Source organism: Staurois parvus, unplaced genomic scaffold (genome assembly GCF_062004578.1).
Source record: "Staurois parvus isolate SC_StPar_1 unplaced genomic scaffold, SC_StPar_1.0 ptg000286l, whole genome shotgun sequence".
In the NCBI taxonomy this organism is placed as follows: Eukaryota; Metazoa; Chordata; class Amphibia; order Anura; family Ranidae; genus Staurois; species Staurois parvus.
The window spans coordinates 26,161-38,672 of NW_028318082.1; the positions used below are offsets into that span (position 1 = coordinate 26,161).

The 12,512-nt window shown below is 37.9% G+C and overlaps 1 protein-coding gene across 1 annotated transcript in view; it reads left to right on the plus strand.

The window, feature by feature from the left end:
* The window catches only part of RNF213 (ring finger protein 213), a 454,388-nt gene that overhangs the window by 7,507 nt on the left and 434,369 nt on the right, over nucleotides 1–12,512 (plus strand). Inside the window, exons 2-5 of the mRNA XM_089682127.1 lie at nucleotides 5,044–5,231; nucleotides 6,056–7,294; nucleotides 8,340–8,434; nucleotides 11,892–12,050. Coding sequence (XP_089538253.1) covers nucleotides 5,044–5,231; nucleotides 6,056–7,294; nucleotides 8,340–8,434; nucleotides 11,892–12,050 — 1,681 coding nt within the window. The remainder of the gene's footprint in view (nucleotides 1–5,043; nucleotides 5,232–6,055; nucleotides 7,295–8,339; nucleotides 8,435–11,891; nucleotides 12,051–12,512) is intronic.

The window sequence follows — 12,512 nt, forward strand, 5'->3', positions numbered from 1 at the left end:
ATTGAGGGACCACCAGAGTATCCTAACACCGGGCTGTCTTCATCCGGGACCCCAGGATGCATGTGATCCAGATATGCGCAGTAACATTGTGTTTCTGGTGAGTAGGCAATCTATTCATATCGCCACAACAGAAAACCGGATTATACCTACAGTGTCAGAAATCTCATTGTGGACTGAGGAATTCAGATTATGATACCATAGTGGACTCATTTCTATTGCTTATATCCTTGTGACAAAGGTTTATTTGGTTCAATATATCATGTAGCGCTGCACTCCTTGTTTTATGATTATTATTGAGTCTGTGGTTAAGGTAGAAATAGAAGCAATGTCTTTTTCAGATCATGCCCGTCACAATGAAAATGGAGTGGGGAAGGAGGGGGGCAGGAAGTCTAGGATGGAAGCTGAATGAGGCACTTCTCCTAGATAAAGATATTGCTCAGAAGATTGGGGAAGAGATTAAGCAATTTTTTGAGGAGAATGAGACAGGAGATGTGTTGATAGCCACAGAGTGGGAGTCTCATAAGGCATATATAAGGGGAATGTTGATTGCGATTGGGGCAAAAAAGGAAAAAGAAAGGAGAAAGTTAGGGGACTTTTAAAAGAAATATGTGATCTGGAACAGATACATAAAAACAGAATAACAAAAGAAATAAGGCAGAAGGTAATAAAAAAGAAAGAAGAATTAGAGACTTTGATGGAGGAGGAGAGGAGAAGAGTCTATAATAAAGTACTAAGTGAGAGGTATAGATGGGGAGATAGACCAGGAAAATATTTAATGAGAGCCCTGAGGAAAAAGGAAAATAGGAATTATATAGAAAAAATAAAAATCTCCAAGGGAGAACTGCTCTATTCAACTAAAGAAATTGCTAAAGTATTTATGGAATATTATAGAAAGCTGTATAATATCTGTCCCCATGACTCTTTAAAAAATACTGAAACTGAAATTGAGAGGATTCAAAAGAGAAAGATATATCTGGAGAATGCGGGCTTATCAAAATTAAGCGAAATACAACTGAATTCCCTAGATGCACAAATTACACAGGAAGAAATAAAAGCAGCATTAAAAAGCACAGCGTCGGGGAAAAGTCCTGGACCAGATGGTTACACTGTGAGATACTATAAAACATATAGTGAAATATTAATACCTAAGCTTAGAAGATATATGAATGCTTTGGGAAGAGGGATGGAAGTAAGAGGAGTCTCTACAGGCCCATGTTGTGCTTATCCACAAAGAAGGAAAAGATGCTTCTCAATGTTCGAGTTATAGACCTATTTCATTACTGAACACGGACACTAAGTTATACGCAAAGGTCTTAGCAAATAGACTGAAGGAATTTATGCCCGAATGGATACATGGGGATCAGGTCGGCTTTGTTCCAGGGAGGGAGGGCAAAGATAATGGGTTGAGATCTCTGATGCTTATTCAGAAAAGTAGAAAAGGAAAAACTCCGGTGGTGGTGCTCTCAATTGATGCCGAAAAGGCATTTGATAGAGTGGATTGGGGCTTCACGATGGACACCCTGGAAGCCCTAGGGATCGGAGACAGAATGAGAGAGTGTATAGGGAACCCTCCGCAATTATTATGGTAAATGGGGAGAGGTCGGAACCCATCAAGATGTCAAACGGAACAAGACAGGGCTGCCCATTGTCCCCACTGTTATATGTTCTGTCACTGGAACCCTTGTTGTCAACAATAAGGAATAATAGAGAGGTAAAGAGAATTCAGATAGAAGATGTAGAGCACAAAGTGACTGCCTTTGCGGATGACTTGTTGTTCTATGTTGGGAATCCCAGGATAACACTCCCAAATTTAATGAAGTTGTTGAAGGAATATGGGGAATTGGCAAATTTTAAAAATTAATCCAACAAAAACTGAGATTTTAAATATAAATATTTTAAAAAGTGAAAAAGAAAAGATACAAAAGGAATTCCCTTTTATATGGAAAGAAAGAGATATAAAATACTTGGGTGTAAAACTTACTGCTTCGTATAAATACCTGTATAAACTAAATTATATTTCACTGTTAAACGAGATTAGGGAGGAATTAAAAACATTAGAAGGAGGAAATCCGACATGGATAGGACGTATAAATCTGGTAAAAATGGTAATTGTACCTAAAATCCTATATAGATTTCAAATGATTCTAATTAAACTCCCAGAAGCCTTCTTTAAAGCAATTAAAAAAATGATAAGATATATATGGAGGAATAAAAAAATAAGAACATCCTATGAATTGCTAAGTAGGAACAAAGAGAAGGGTGGATTGGGGGTTCCAGATTTTAGAAGATACTATAAAGCCGTAATACTGGCAAGAATTTTAGATTGGACGTATAATTATGAGAAAAGTTAGGTTAAAATTTGAAAATAAACTCAGTGGAACCAGTCTAAGTAAAGTTATATGGGTACCACCACAATATAGAGGATTAAAAGATAATGTAAGTATATGCACTTTAAATGTTTTAAGGGTTTGGGATAATTTGCACAAAAATATGAAGTTGGATTTCAATTCTACATTGATGCCACTAAGAAACGCAGAGTTTTTTCCCCCAGGTAGAGAAGAGATAGCAGGTAAATGGTTTAAAAAGGAGGATGTTCAATTGAGGGATGTTTTGGTGGGGGGTGGATTGGGATCATTTAGGGATTTGGAAAAGAAAAAGGGAGAGATATTCACTAAGATTGATGAGTGGCATTTTTTTCAATTGAAATGTTTTGTTGGGAATCTTTCGAAACCCTTGAGGACTAGAGGGGACTGGAATTTGTTGGAAAAGTTGTTGGGGTCATGAAGTGATGGGAAACACGGTATTGCTAAAGTTTATAAAATTCTTACTGAATTGGACACGAACACAAAGCCAATATATATAGTAAAATGGGAAAGGGATATGGGGGTTGTGATAGATGAGGAAAAACAGACGAAAATATATGGATTAACTCACGAGAATGTAAGTATGAGGGAGGTAGAAATAAATTATAAGTGTTTGATAAGATGGCACATTACACCGAATGTTGAACATAAGATGTGTGGGGAGAATTCACCGTGGTGTTGGCGGGAATGTGGAGAGATAGGAACAGTGTACCATATATAAAATATAAAATGAAGTGAGCGCTCATTAAGTAAAAAGAAAATATCAATAAAATAAGCAGCTAATGGCACAAGAGGGGATCACAACTTCCTCTGACTGTATAAATAGATGAATAAAGTGCAGCGCTAAAGCATATCAAAAAAGTTCGTTCTTAGAAGTTCGTTGTCAAAAGTTCATAAGATATCTCGATCAATACTATGGTGTACACAGCTAGAAGGATCCAGTAGAAATGACAGAAATGCGCACTCACCGACCGCGCATAGGAAATGCGCATTTGTGTGTTAGAAACACAAGTGTCGAACTCCCTCAGGACGAGGTATCATCAGGCGGTGATCTGCTAGGCTCACAGGACCTCCTTAAGATCAGGATTAAAGACGGCTTAAGAGGAGGAACTGACAGCTTGTGACGCCTCATCGCCGCACAGACCACGAGGAGGTCTGGCGGCCATTTTACTCTAGGTCAGTACCAGTATTTTTACCATACACTTCTGGCTGTTTGCCAGTTTGAATACTGACCTGTCCTGTTATATATGTTATTTAAATAAAACTTTTGATATACTACACTATGGGCATTCTCCCGTTTTTTACCCCTTATTGAGGGGTTATCAGACTGGCAGACACAGCTATATCTGGAGGAGGGAGCCCTCACCTGGCCGTCTTTAATCCTGATCTTAAAGAGGTCCTGTGAGCCTAGCAGATCACCACCTGATGATACCTCGTCCTGAGGGAGTTCGACACTTGTGTTTCTAACACACAAATGCGCGTTTCCTATGCGCGGTTGGTGAGTGCGCATTTCTGTCATTTCTACTGGATCCTTCTAGCTGTGTACACCATAGTATTGATCGAGATATCTTATGAACTTTTGACAACGAACTTCTAAGAACGAACTTTTTTGATATGCTTTAGCACTGCACTTTATTCATCTAAGTGTACCATATATGGTGGGAGTGCCCAAAAATCCAAGTATTCTGGAAGATAATAATATATTTAATAGGAACGATAACTGAAATCAATGTTAGGTTGGACCCAGAAATATGTCTCCTGCACAGTACAGACTTAACAGTGAATAAATATAAGGAATCAGGTATATGGTACTATCTTAATGCTGCAAAAGGTTTGATACCCAAGTTCTGGCGGAAAGCAGAGGTGCCGAGAGAGGAAGACTGGGTAGAGTGAATCAGATTAGAAAGATGGAAAAACTTTATCACATGCAGGAAGATAAGATGGAGGTTTACCATATGAAATGGGAAAAATGGGAAAAAGCTGGATTGAATACGAAGTATAGGAAACTATAAGTAGAAATGAAGATCAAACTCTACTCGCCTTAGTAGGAAGATCTGGAGAAAATACAGAGAAGGTTGACGGGGAGGGGGGTTGGGGGAGGGGAGGGAGCGAGGGAGGGGGAGGGATTGGGAAATAGGTTTAGAAAGTGTAAACAAGAAATGATTTTTGTATTTTTTTTTCTTATGTGATAATGATGGAAATATGTATTTAACTGAAAAATCAATAAATATTTAAATTAAAAAAAAAAAGAAAGTCACGTGCTAAGTTCATGAAAGCATTGCAACAATTTTTTGCTATTTTCATTGTGTGCAACACATTCAGGTAACTCTTATGTGTGACACTTCTACATTCTGGCACTATGGTTGTGACAAATTAAGAAATACTGCTGTATCAGTGATAAGAAAAATGGGGGTAAACAAGATATCTTCCATGGTGGAGCAAATTGTTTCATGGGGTAAGTATTTTGTTGCAGATAAAATTCCATCTGAGACAATTCTGCAACACATTTATATTCACCTTACCAACAATTACATGAATTTGTCACAAAGTTACATTTGTTGCGTGGACAGGAGACAGCTTTTTGAGTGTGTTAGACAATCTTTATGAATTCCAGGGATAGTGCTTGTTTACCCTAAATGTTTGGCTATTTAATTTTCCAAATTGCTCATTGTATTTTCAGATGTTAATTATGTAACTATAACTCCTGGAGGTGGGGATCACACACCTGGTGTTCCAAATCAGTTGGAATCTGGAAAAGAACTAATTGCAGATATAACCAAATTCAGTAGCACCAGTGATCAATCAAAAATAAGTGAAGATGAACCACGGTCACTGAAGGATACCAGTCCACCAGTTAAGAAAAGAAAGGTAAAACCCTTTTCCTTTCCTCTTATCAATATATTTCATATGTCATATGATTCCTGAGTTCTTTTTAAGATTTAGTCATATCAAATAGCATCTTTCTTCTCAAACACCATAACTTTTTAACAGTTTGATCCTTGTTTTGCTGCTCTAAACTTAGAGACATCGTCCCGTACCCCAAAGTGACAGTGTCTCTGCAAAATGACTTCTCCTGATTCCCCTATACTGCCTTCCTTTTCCATAGTCAGCATTTCCAAGTTGTCAAGGTCATTGTAAGTATTTCACAGTCAACTGTAATTTCTCAGAGCATCATTTTAATGACCGGAGAAGCTGCAACAGCAGGTTTGATCATGCAGCATTAAAATGTACATCTCACAAACCTATCCCTAGTTTTTCTTTTTCTTTTTTTTTGGGGGGTTGGGGGGGTAGATATGAATTGACCATATTTAGATAATATTGTACATTGAAAATTTCACTGCAGCCGCACAGCCAAGGCTGAGAAGTGTCAGGTCACCAAGTTTGCCCATGTATAGTCAGCCTAGCTATGGATAACTGCTAAATATGGAACAATCAGTATGTGATTTTTAGTTGCCTTTGTTCTTGAGACTGAAATTCATCCTTTGTCAGGGGTGGACAAATAGATTAACAAATTTTAGAAGAAAACCAATTCAGTGTAGTTGCAGGTAGGGGGTTCCGAACATTCATTTTGAAAACACTGGTTGCCTGGCTGTTTTGTTGCAGCCTGGCCACTGGGACCTGTCTTGTCCTGCTGTATGTCCGCATTTCCCTAGATTTTATGATTACTAAAGAAATACTAATTTATCATGCAGAAAAAAAACAGAAAGAAAAGTAAAAAGAAGCCAGTCAGCTACTCTGACTCATCATCGATTTCACTCACCACTGATCAGGAAGACTCCAGTATTGTTGAAAGTGTTGAAAATGATGGTGAATCTGAGAGCCTTGCACACTCTGTCACTTGTGAGACCATGCAACCCACTGCAAAAACAATAGAAAATGTCGATGCTACCAATTTACCATCTCAAAGTGGTGAAATTAAGATGGAATCAAAAGAAGGGGAAAATTCTACTAGAGGAAATACAATATCAATACCCATTGAAAATGTGCCATTTAACAAAGACAAGCATGAAGACAAAGACACAAATCCCAGAATTTCCATGGGAGTTGAACTTTCAGCCTCCTCAAAGGATGAAGGTTCTGAAGGCACAAAGACCAGTTCTGATAACTTAGAAGTTGAGACTGTCCGTGGGACAGAGGTCTCACTAAATGAGAAAATGACAGTTGACCAGGTCATGGATCTTAAAACAGGCATATCATGTGCATCTAAAGTCAATTGCAAGGTGGAAGACAAAGGTACTCAAGATAATCAACAGCCTCAAAACAAAATTACACTTCCTACTGAGTTAAAATGTAGTTCTGGCCCAGTAAAACAGACCATTCAAAATGAAATGAAAGCTTTGCAGAGTAACATGGACACAACAAGCGAATGTAATCTCAAGGTAAAAATTAAGCTTGAAAATAAGCACAGTGATCAAAATGTAAAGAGTAATGAAGGACTGAATAATATCTCCAGCAGTGAAAAAGATACTAGTAATACATGTAAACCAAATAGAGAAACAAGTAGTACAACACCTGACTTACATGAAAGAACTCAAATTTCAAATATGTCAGCTATTTCTGGGACAGCTCCTGATGTAGACACAGGATTTGAACATAAAAAGACCAATAACAAACTGCCACCTGGTCGCAAGGATAATAACGATGACACAAAGGTAGATGCCTCCAAACAGATTTCAGTTGATGAAGAGAATAATAACTGTGGACAGGCAAATATTGATCGAAGATCTGAATCAGATTGGGCAACAAAACAACAAAATAAAAATGAAAAAGAAACTGATAAAAGTATTAGGAACAGTCCATCAGAATCCTCTAAAACATCGATCCAGAAAGATGCAAATGAAAATGAAGACAAGAAAGTAACTAAAAAGAGGAAGAATAATCAAAATAAATCACAGGAAAAAGAAGATTCCAAAAACAATGAGAATACTCAGGTACGTTCATATAGAATTGTCTAATCCTTTTGTGTTTGTGGATTAGTTTGCTGCTTTCGGAAACTAAATTGTCACTTGATGATCTAAAAACATAGGACAGATAAAATAACCTGCGAACACCGTAGTATCAGGGGCATAGAGCTATAGTATCTGTATATGGGGAGTGGGGAAATAGACTGTAGACCTATAAAGACCCAGAGGAGGTTATTTACTAAAACTGCATGGTGCAAAATCTGGTGCAACTAAGCATAGAACACCACTGCATACACTGCAACACTTCAGAAACCAATCCGCTTCCAGGTTTTATTGTCAAAGTGTAATTGAACAAGCTGAAGTTAGAAGCTGATTGGCAACCATGCACAGCTGCACCAGATTCTGAGTGCACCAGTTTTAGTAAATCTACCCCATAGACTGATTAGGCTGTGCTTTCATTCTCACAGGAAGTGGCGTGGTGTAAATTGAATGCAAGCAAACTATCGCCAAGTCGCTTCCACACACCCTGGCAACAGCCCCCTGCATGTTTCCCGGGATCTGGCAGGTGTCAGAAGAGAGGGAGATCAGCGAACATCTGTTTGCTGCTCTACCCTTCCTACTAAGATTTCAGAAGTATTGTGTAAAACAACACGTCTGGGTCAGGCTGTCACGTTCCATTGTCCTTTTTTATTAGCTTTATTAAAGGGCATTTTTTTTTCTTCTCAATAAAGATTGTGATATAGAGTGATTAAGCCCAGTGGTGGTGAGCGTTTTTAAATTTAATTTTGTGCTAACATTGTGTGGCATAAAAATGTGGAACTACCACTATTCTGTTCTCTAGTATCTGCTTTCGGAAAATATATAATGTTTGGGGGGTGTGGCTTAAGTAATCTTCAGGCCTAAAATGATAGTTAAAGCACGTGTGCAAACAAAAGCAATATCCGCTCTGGCATTGAAAGGGTTAAAAGCAGAGCATGTACTGAAAGTGGAAATCTGTTTTAGAATGGTGATATAGAATAAAATAAGTATTAAAAATAAAACAATGACAATACTTTCTTGTTTCTTCAACCAGAATGCCACAAGTGCTTTACACCCACAAGGTGGAGTTGGAAAAACTTCGGGAAAAGAAAAGGCACAAAGCAAAGAGGAGCAAGAAGCTATTAGAAGGTGTGGTATGCTGAAACACATTTAGGGCTATGTCAGATGGGCAATCCTGTAGCTGGCAATGCTTCACCAGTACCAGAATTGTTAAAGCTGAACTTTGGGGAAAGTAAAAATGTTGCATTGTTATATACTACCATCACCCGTGCGATTCCTCACTTTCACTTCAACTGCTGTAGTGAGTCACTATTTTTGTGACTAAAGCTAATGGATTTATATAAATATAGTGCTTAAGTAACCTATAAAGTGTATACAAAATTCATATATGTGCATAAGAATAACAAATGTATCCACTATATAAAATGCATACAAAATTCATATACAGTGTGCATTAAAATATCAAATTTATTCCCTATATGAAGCGCCTTGTGAACCAAATAAAACTAAACTTATGTATCAACCAAATTTTTAAATATATAAAAGAAAAAGTGCATTGTGCTCAATATCCCAATGTGCCATAAATTACACTGTCCAAATTTGTCAACACTTTGTCAGGTTTCATGTGACCGTCAATATTCTCCTTCTATTTCTACCTCGTGATTTTCCTCCACCTTCACAGCACATTCATCAGATACACTGATCCACCAATCCTTGCCCTCAGTAACCAGGAGTTTCCACCACTTCTCCTCTCACCCCCTCATGTAACACCGCTGCTTTTCCTCCTTTATATCTATCTCATGGAGGTTGGAGTAGACAAAAAGCCAGTAACACTCACACAGTTCATGCTGTACCCCAGCACTCAGGTGTATCGCTTGCTCTCCTTTGGTATCTTTTAGCTCAATTTTTTTTTTTTTATCTGGGAGACTGGGAAAAGAGCTTTTTTTTACCCGATCCTCCCCTGCCTCAGGCTCTTCCACACTGCAAGACTGGTGCCTGTACTGCTTCTCCTCCATGGTCTGGTGATTGGATGCCCTCTGACGTCATCAAGACAATTGGATGTGAGGACGTAGAGGGGACAGTCCACTGCCAAAGTATATGGGAGCACAGTCTGCCTAGGCATCAGAGGATTGGGTAAGTAAAAGTGCTTTTTACATCTTCTAGACATAGACAAGCAATTTAACCCTTTCTGTGTAGGGACAGCCCCACTGCAGGGGAATATTTTTACTTTTCCTGGAGTTAGATTTCACATTTTAGTTTTTTGCTACCAGTTGCCTTTCAGTAGCGATTTATCTAGTGATAGAATGATTTAAAGTAGTGATAATGAAGTTCAATTTTAGTGATTCTGGGCTCAATTCACTATCAAATATCTCATGAGATAATTGAATCACGTGACACATTTGTTTTCTAATTATCTCATGAGATGCTGAAAATGTCAATTCACTATCACCTTCTAAAGCTTTTACCTCAAAAAACAAAAATGCTCGGTAAGTACCTCCATAAAATGGCGTTAAAGTCAATTCACTAAAGGAAATTAGTTAAATAATTAGTGGTCCAGGCATGAGGAATTTAAGGAATGCAAAAATATAATAGCCAATTTGGAGTAGTCTCTGCTGCTTTGGATCAGTTTCTGAACAGTAATGCATAGAAACCTAAATATGGAAAAACACAGAATTGTGTTTTAACTAAATGCAAAACGTTTTTTTAGTTTTGGATAAAGTGGAGAGGGATTAGAACCCCTGTCAAGGTTTTATTGTTGCCTGTACCCCCTCTATATGTACTTCTTCTTTTTTTTTTTTTTTTTTTTTGGAAAGGTGTTTTAACATTTTGAATTAAGGCTTACAAAACCATTGCCATCTACCAGCATATGATGGCAATAATGTCAGCTGCGTAGAGCACAATTAAGCATTAGCTAATAGAAGAGTAATCTATACCTCAGGACATACCTCTCATAGTGACTAGGATTGACAGCAGATCAGGTATGGGCAAACAGTGCCAGCAAAAACAAAAGAAATATAAGTAACTAATACAAACATACAACAGACAATCAATATACATACACTTATACATCACTCGCTCTTCAGGCTAAGATAAGTAAATAATATCTCGTCTAAATTTAATAGCAGGATTGTGGAGCGGCCAGGTCCACAATTTCCCCACTGACAGCTGAAAGTAAAAGAATTGCGAGCAATTAAAAAAAATAAATAAACGGTGTGGGGTCCCCCCTTCCATCTACACCAAGCCCTTCGGGTCTGATATGGATTTTGAGGGGAACTCCCACACCAAAATGTAAAAAAAAAATGGCGTGGGGGTCCCCCCCAAAATCCATACCAGACGCTGTGGGGGACATTCTTTTATTTTTTTCTTTTAATAAAGAACTTGTCAAAGACCGTGTCCTGTCTTTTTTTTCACACAACACTTTTTGTGAATGAGTAACGAGACCATGTACCCCATACTCATTCACTCTTTTAATAAAGGACTTGTCAAAGACTGTCTCCTGTCTTTTTTAACACTGCAGGTTAATTAATCTCAAAAGGGTAGCAGTACCATGTACTGCATACTCATTCACATGGGGGGAGGGAGGGAATCTGAGGGCTTCCAGATTCCGATAAGCCCCCTGCCCGCAGACCCCCCCCCAACCATCAGCCAGGGTTGTGGGGAAGAGGCCCTTGTCCCCATCAGCATGGGGACAAGGTGCTTTGGGGGGAGGGCGCGCCCCCTGCACCAAAGCACCCCCCTATATTGAGGGTATGTGGTCTGGTATGTTCAGGAGGGGGAGCCGGACCCCCACGCCATTTTTTTTTTTTTTAATTTTGGCGTGGGAGTTTCCCTCAAAATTCATACCAGACCCAAAGGGCTTGGTATGGAAGGGAGGGGGGACCCCACACTGTTTTTTATTTATTATGGTGCTGGTTTTTAAATGTAATTATCGCTTTTTTTTTTTTTCTTCACTATAACTCAGATTCAGCTGTCACTTTACCCCCAGCTATAAGAAAGAGAAAGTTTCCTTAGTTTATTTCCCCAAGTTAAAAGAAACAATGTTTCCTTTTAGTTTCTTAAAAGAAACAAAGTTTCTTTTTAACTTGGGGAAAGTGACAGCTAATTCTGTAAGCTATAGTGAAGAAAAAAAAAAGCCGGCAATTGCATTTAAAAATCGTCACTGACATACACTTTTGCGAAAAGAATTTGTAAAGGCATTATTTTCAATAGATTTTCATTCGTAAATCGAAAATTACGTTAACCAAGGCGTAAACCGAGGTACACCTGTATTTTTTCTCCGATTTTAAAGAGAAAAATAACTCTTCATGAATTGAGCCCTCTGTCATTCGTGAAGGTTTTGACAGAGACAGTCTCTAACATAGTTTTCATTAGAAAATTATATATAGACATATTTTCAGCTATGTTGCAAGCCTTTTTTTTTTTTTTTTTTTTTACATTTTTGGTTAGTTTTTATTGTATGGTTGGGTCTGATTTATTACATAAATTAGTTTGTTCCTTCATTCAAAAGTTAGGGAGGTTTTGTAATCTGTATGAACATTAGATGTGTACTGCTTAGCCTGTTAATTCCTATTTTTTATCCCTACAGGGAATTCAATCCTGTTGATTGCATCACACTATATTTCCATGTCATTGTTTCTAAACATTTTGATGTTAAAACCAATGAAGATACAGTGATAGTGAAAGGTGGGGCGATAGAAGGCTATCGAGCATGGGAAGATGCCATCTGCACGATGACCTACACAAAGTAAGTTAAACAGTTCTAGGTTTCTTATGTGGGATTGGGCTTTTCTTATTGGATTCTGTAAACAACAGGGTATTTTTGAAAGAGTGGCTAAGGAGAGCCAGAAAAGTTGTCAAATGAAGTCAACAGTTCCACCTGCTGACTGCATGTACTGTAAATAAGCAGTATATTTTTATGGAATACTTTGTTTAACTAAAAAATATATATTTTTAAAATTGTTTTTCATGTATAATTAAAACATGTATGCAAAACCACAATACATACCCTTTAAATTATACCTCCGAACAATTGAAAATTCAAACTACATTTTAAGCTTTTTCAGCTTTTGAATAGCGTGGGGGAGTTTTATTGCTCTTGACCTTATTTTTAGACAATTCAGTATGCTGCATATTGATTCCTACTATATAATAGGAGTGGAGTGCTATAAGAGGATTCTGGAGTGCTCAGAATCTGATGCACCTGTGC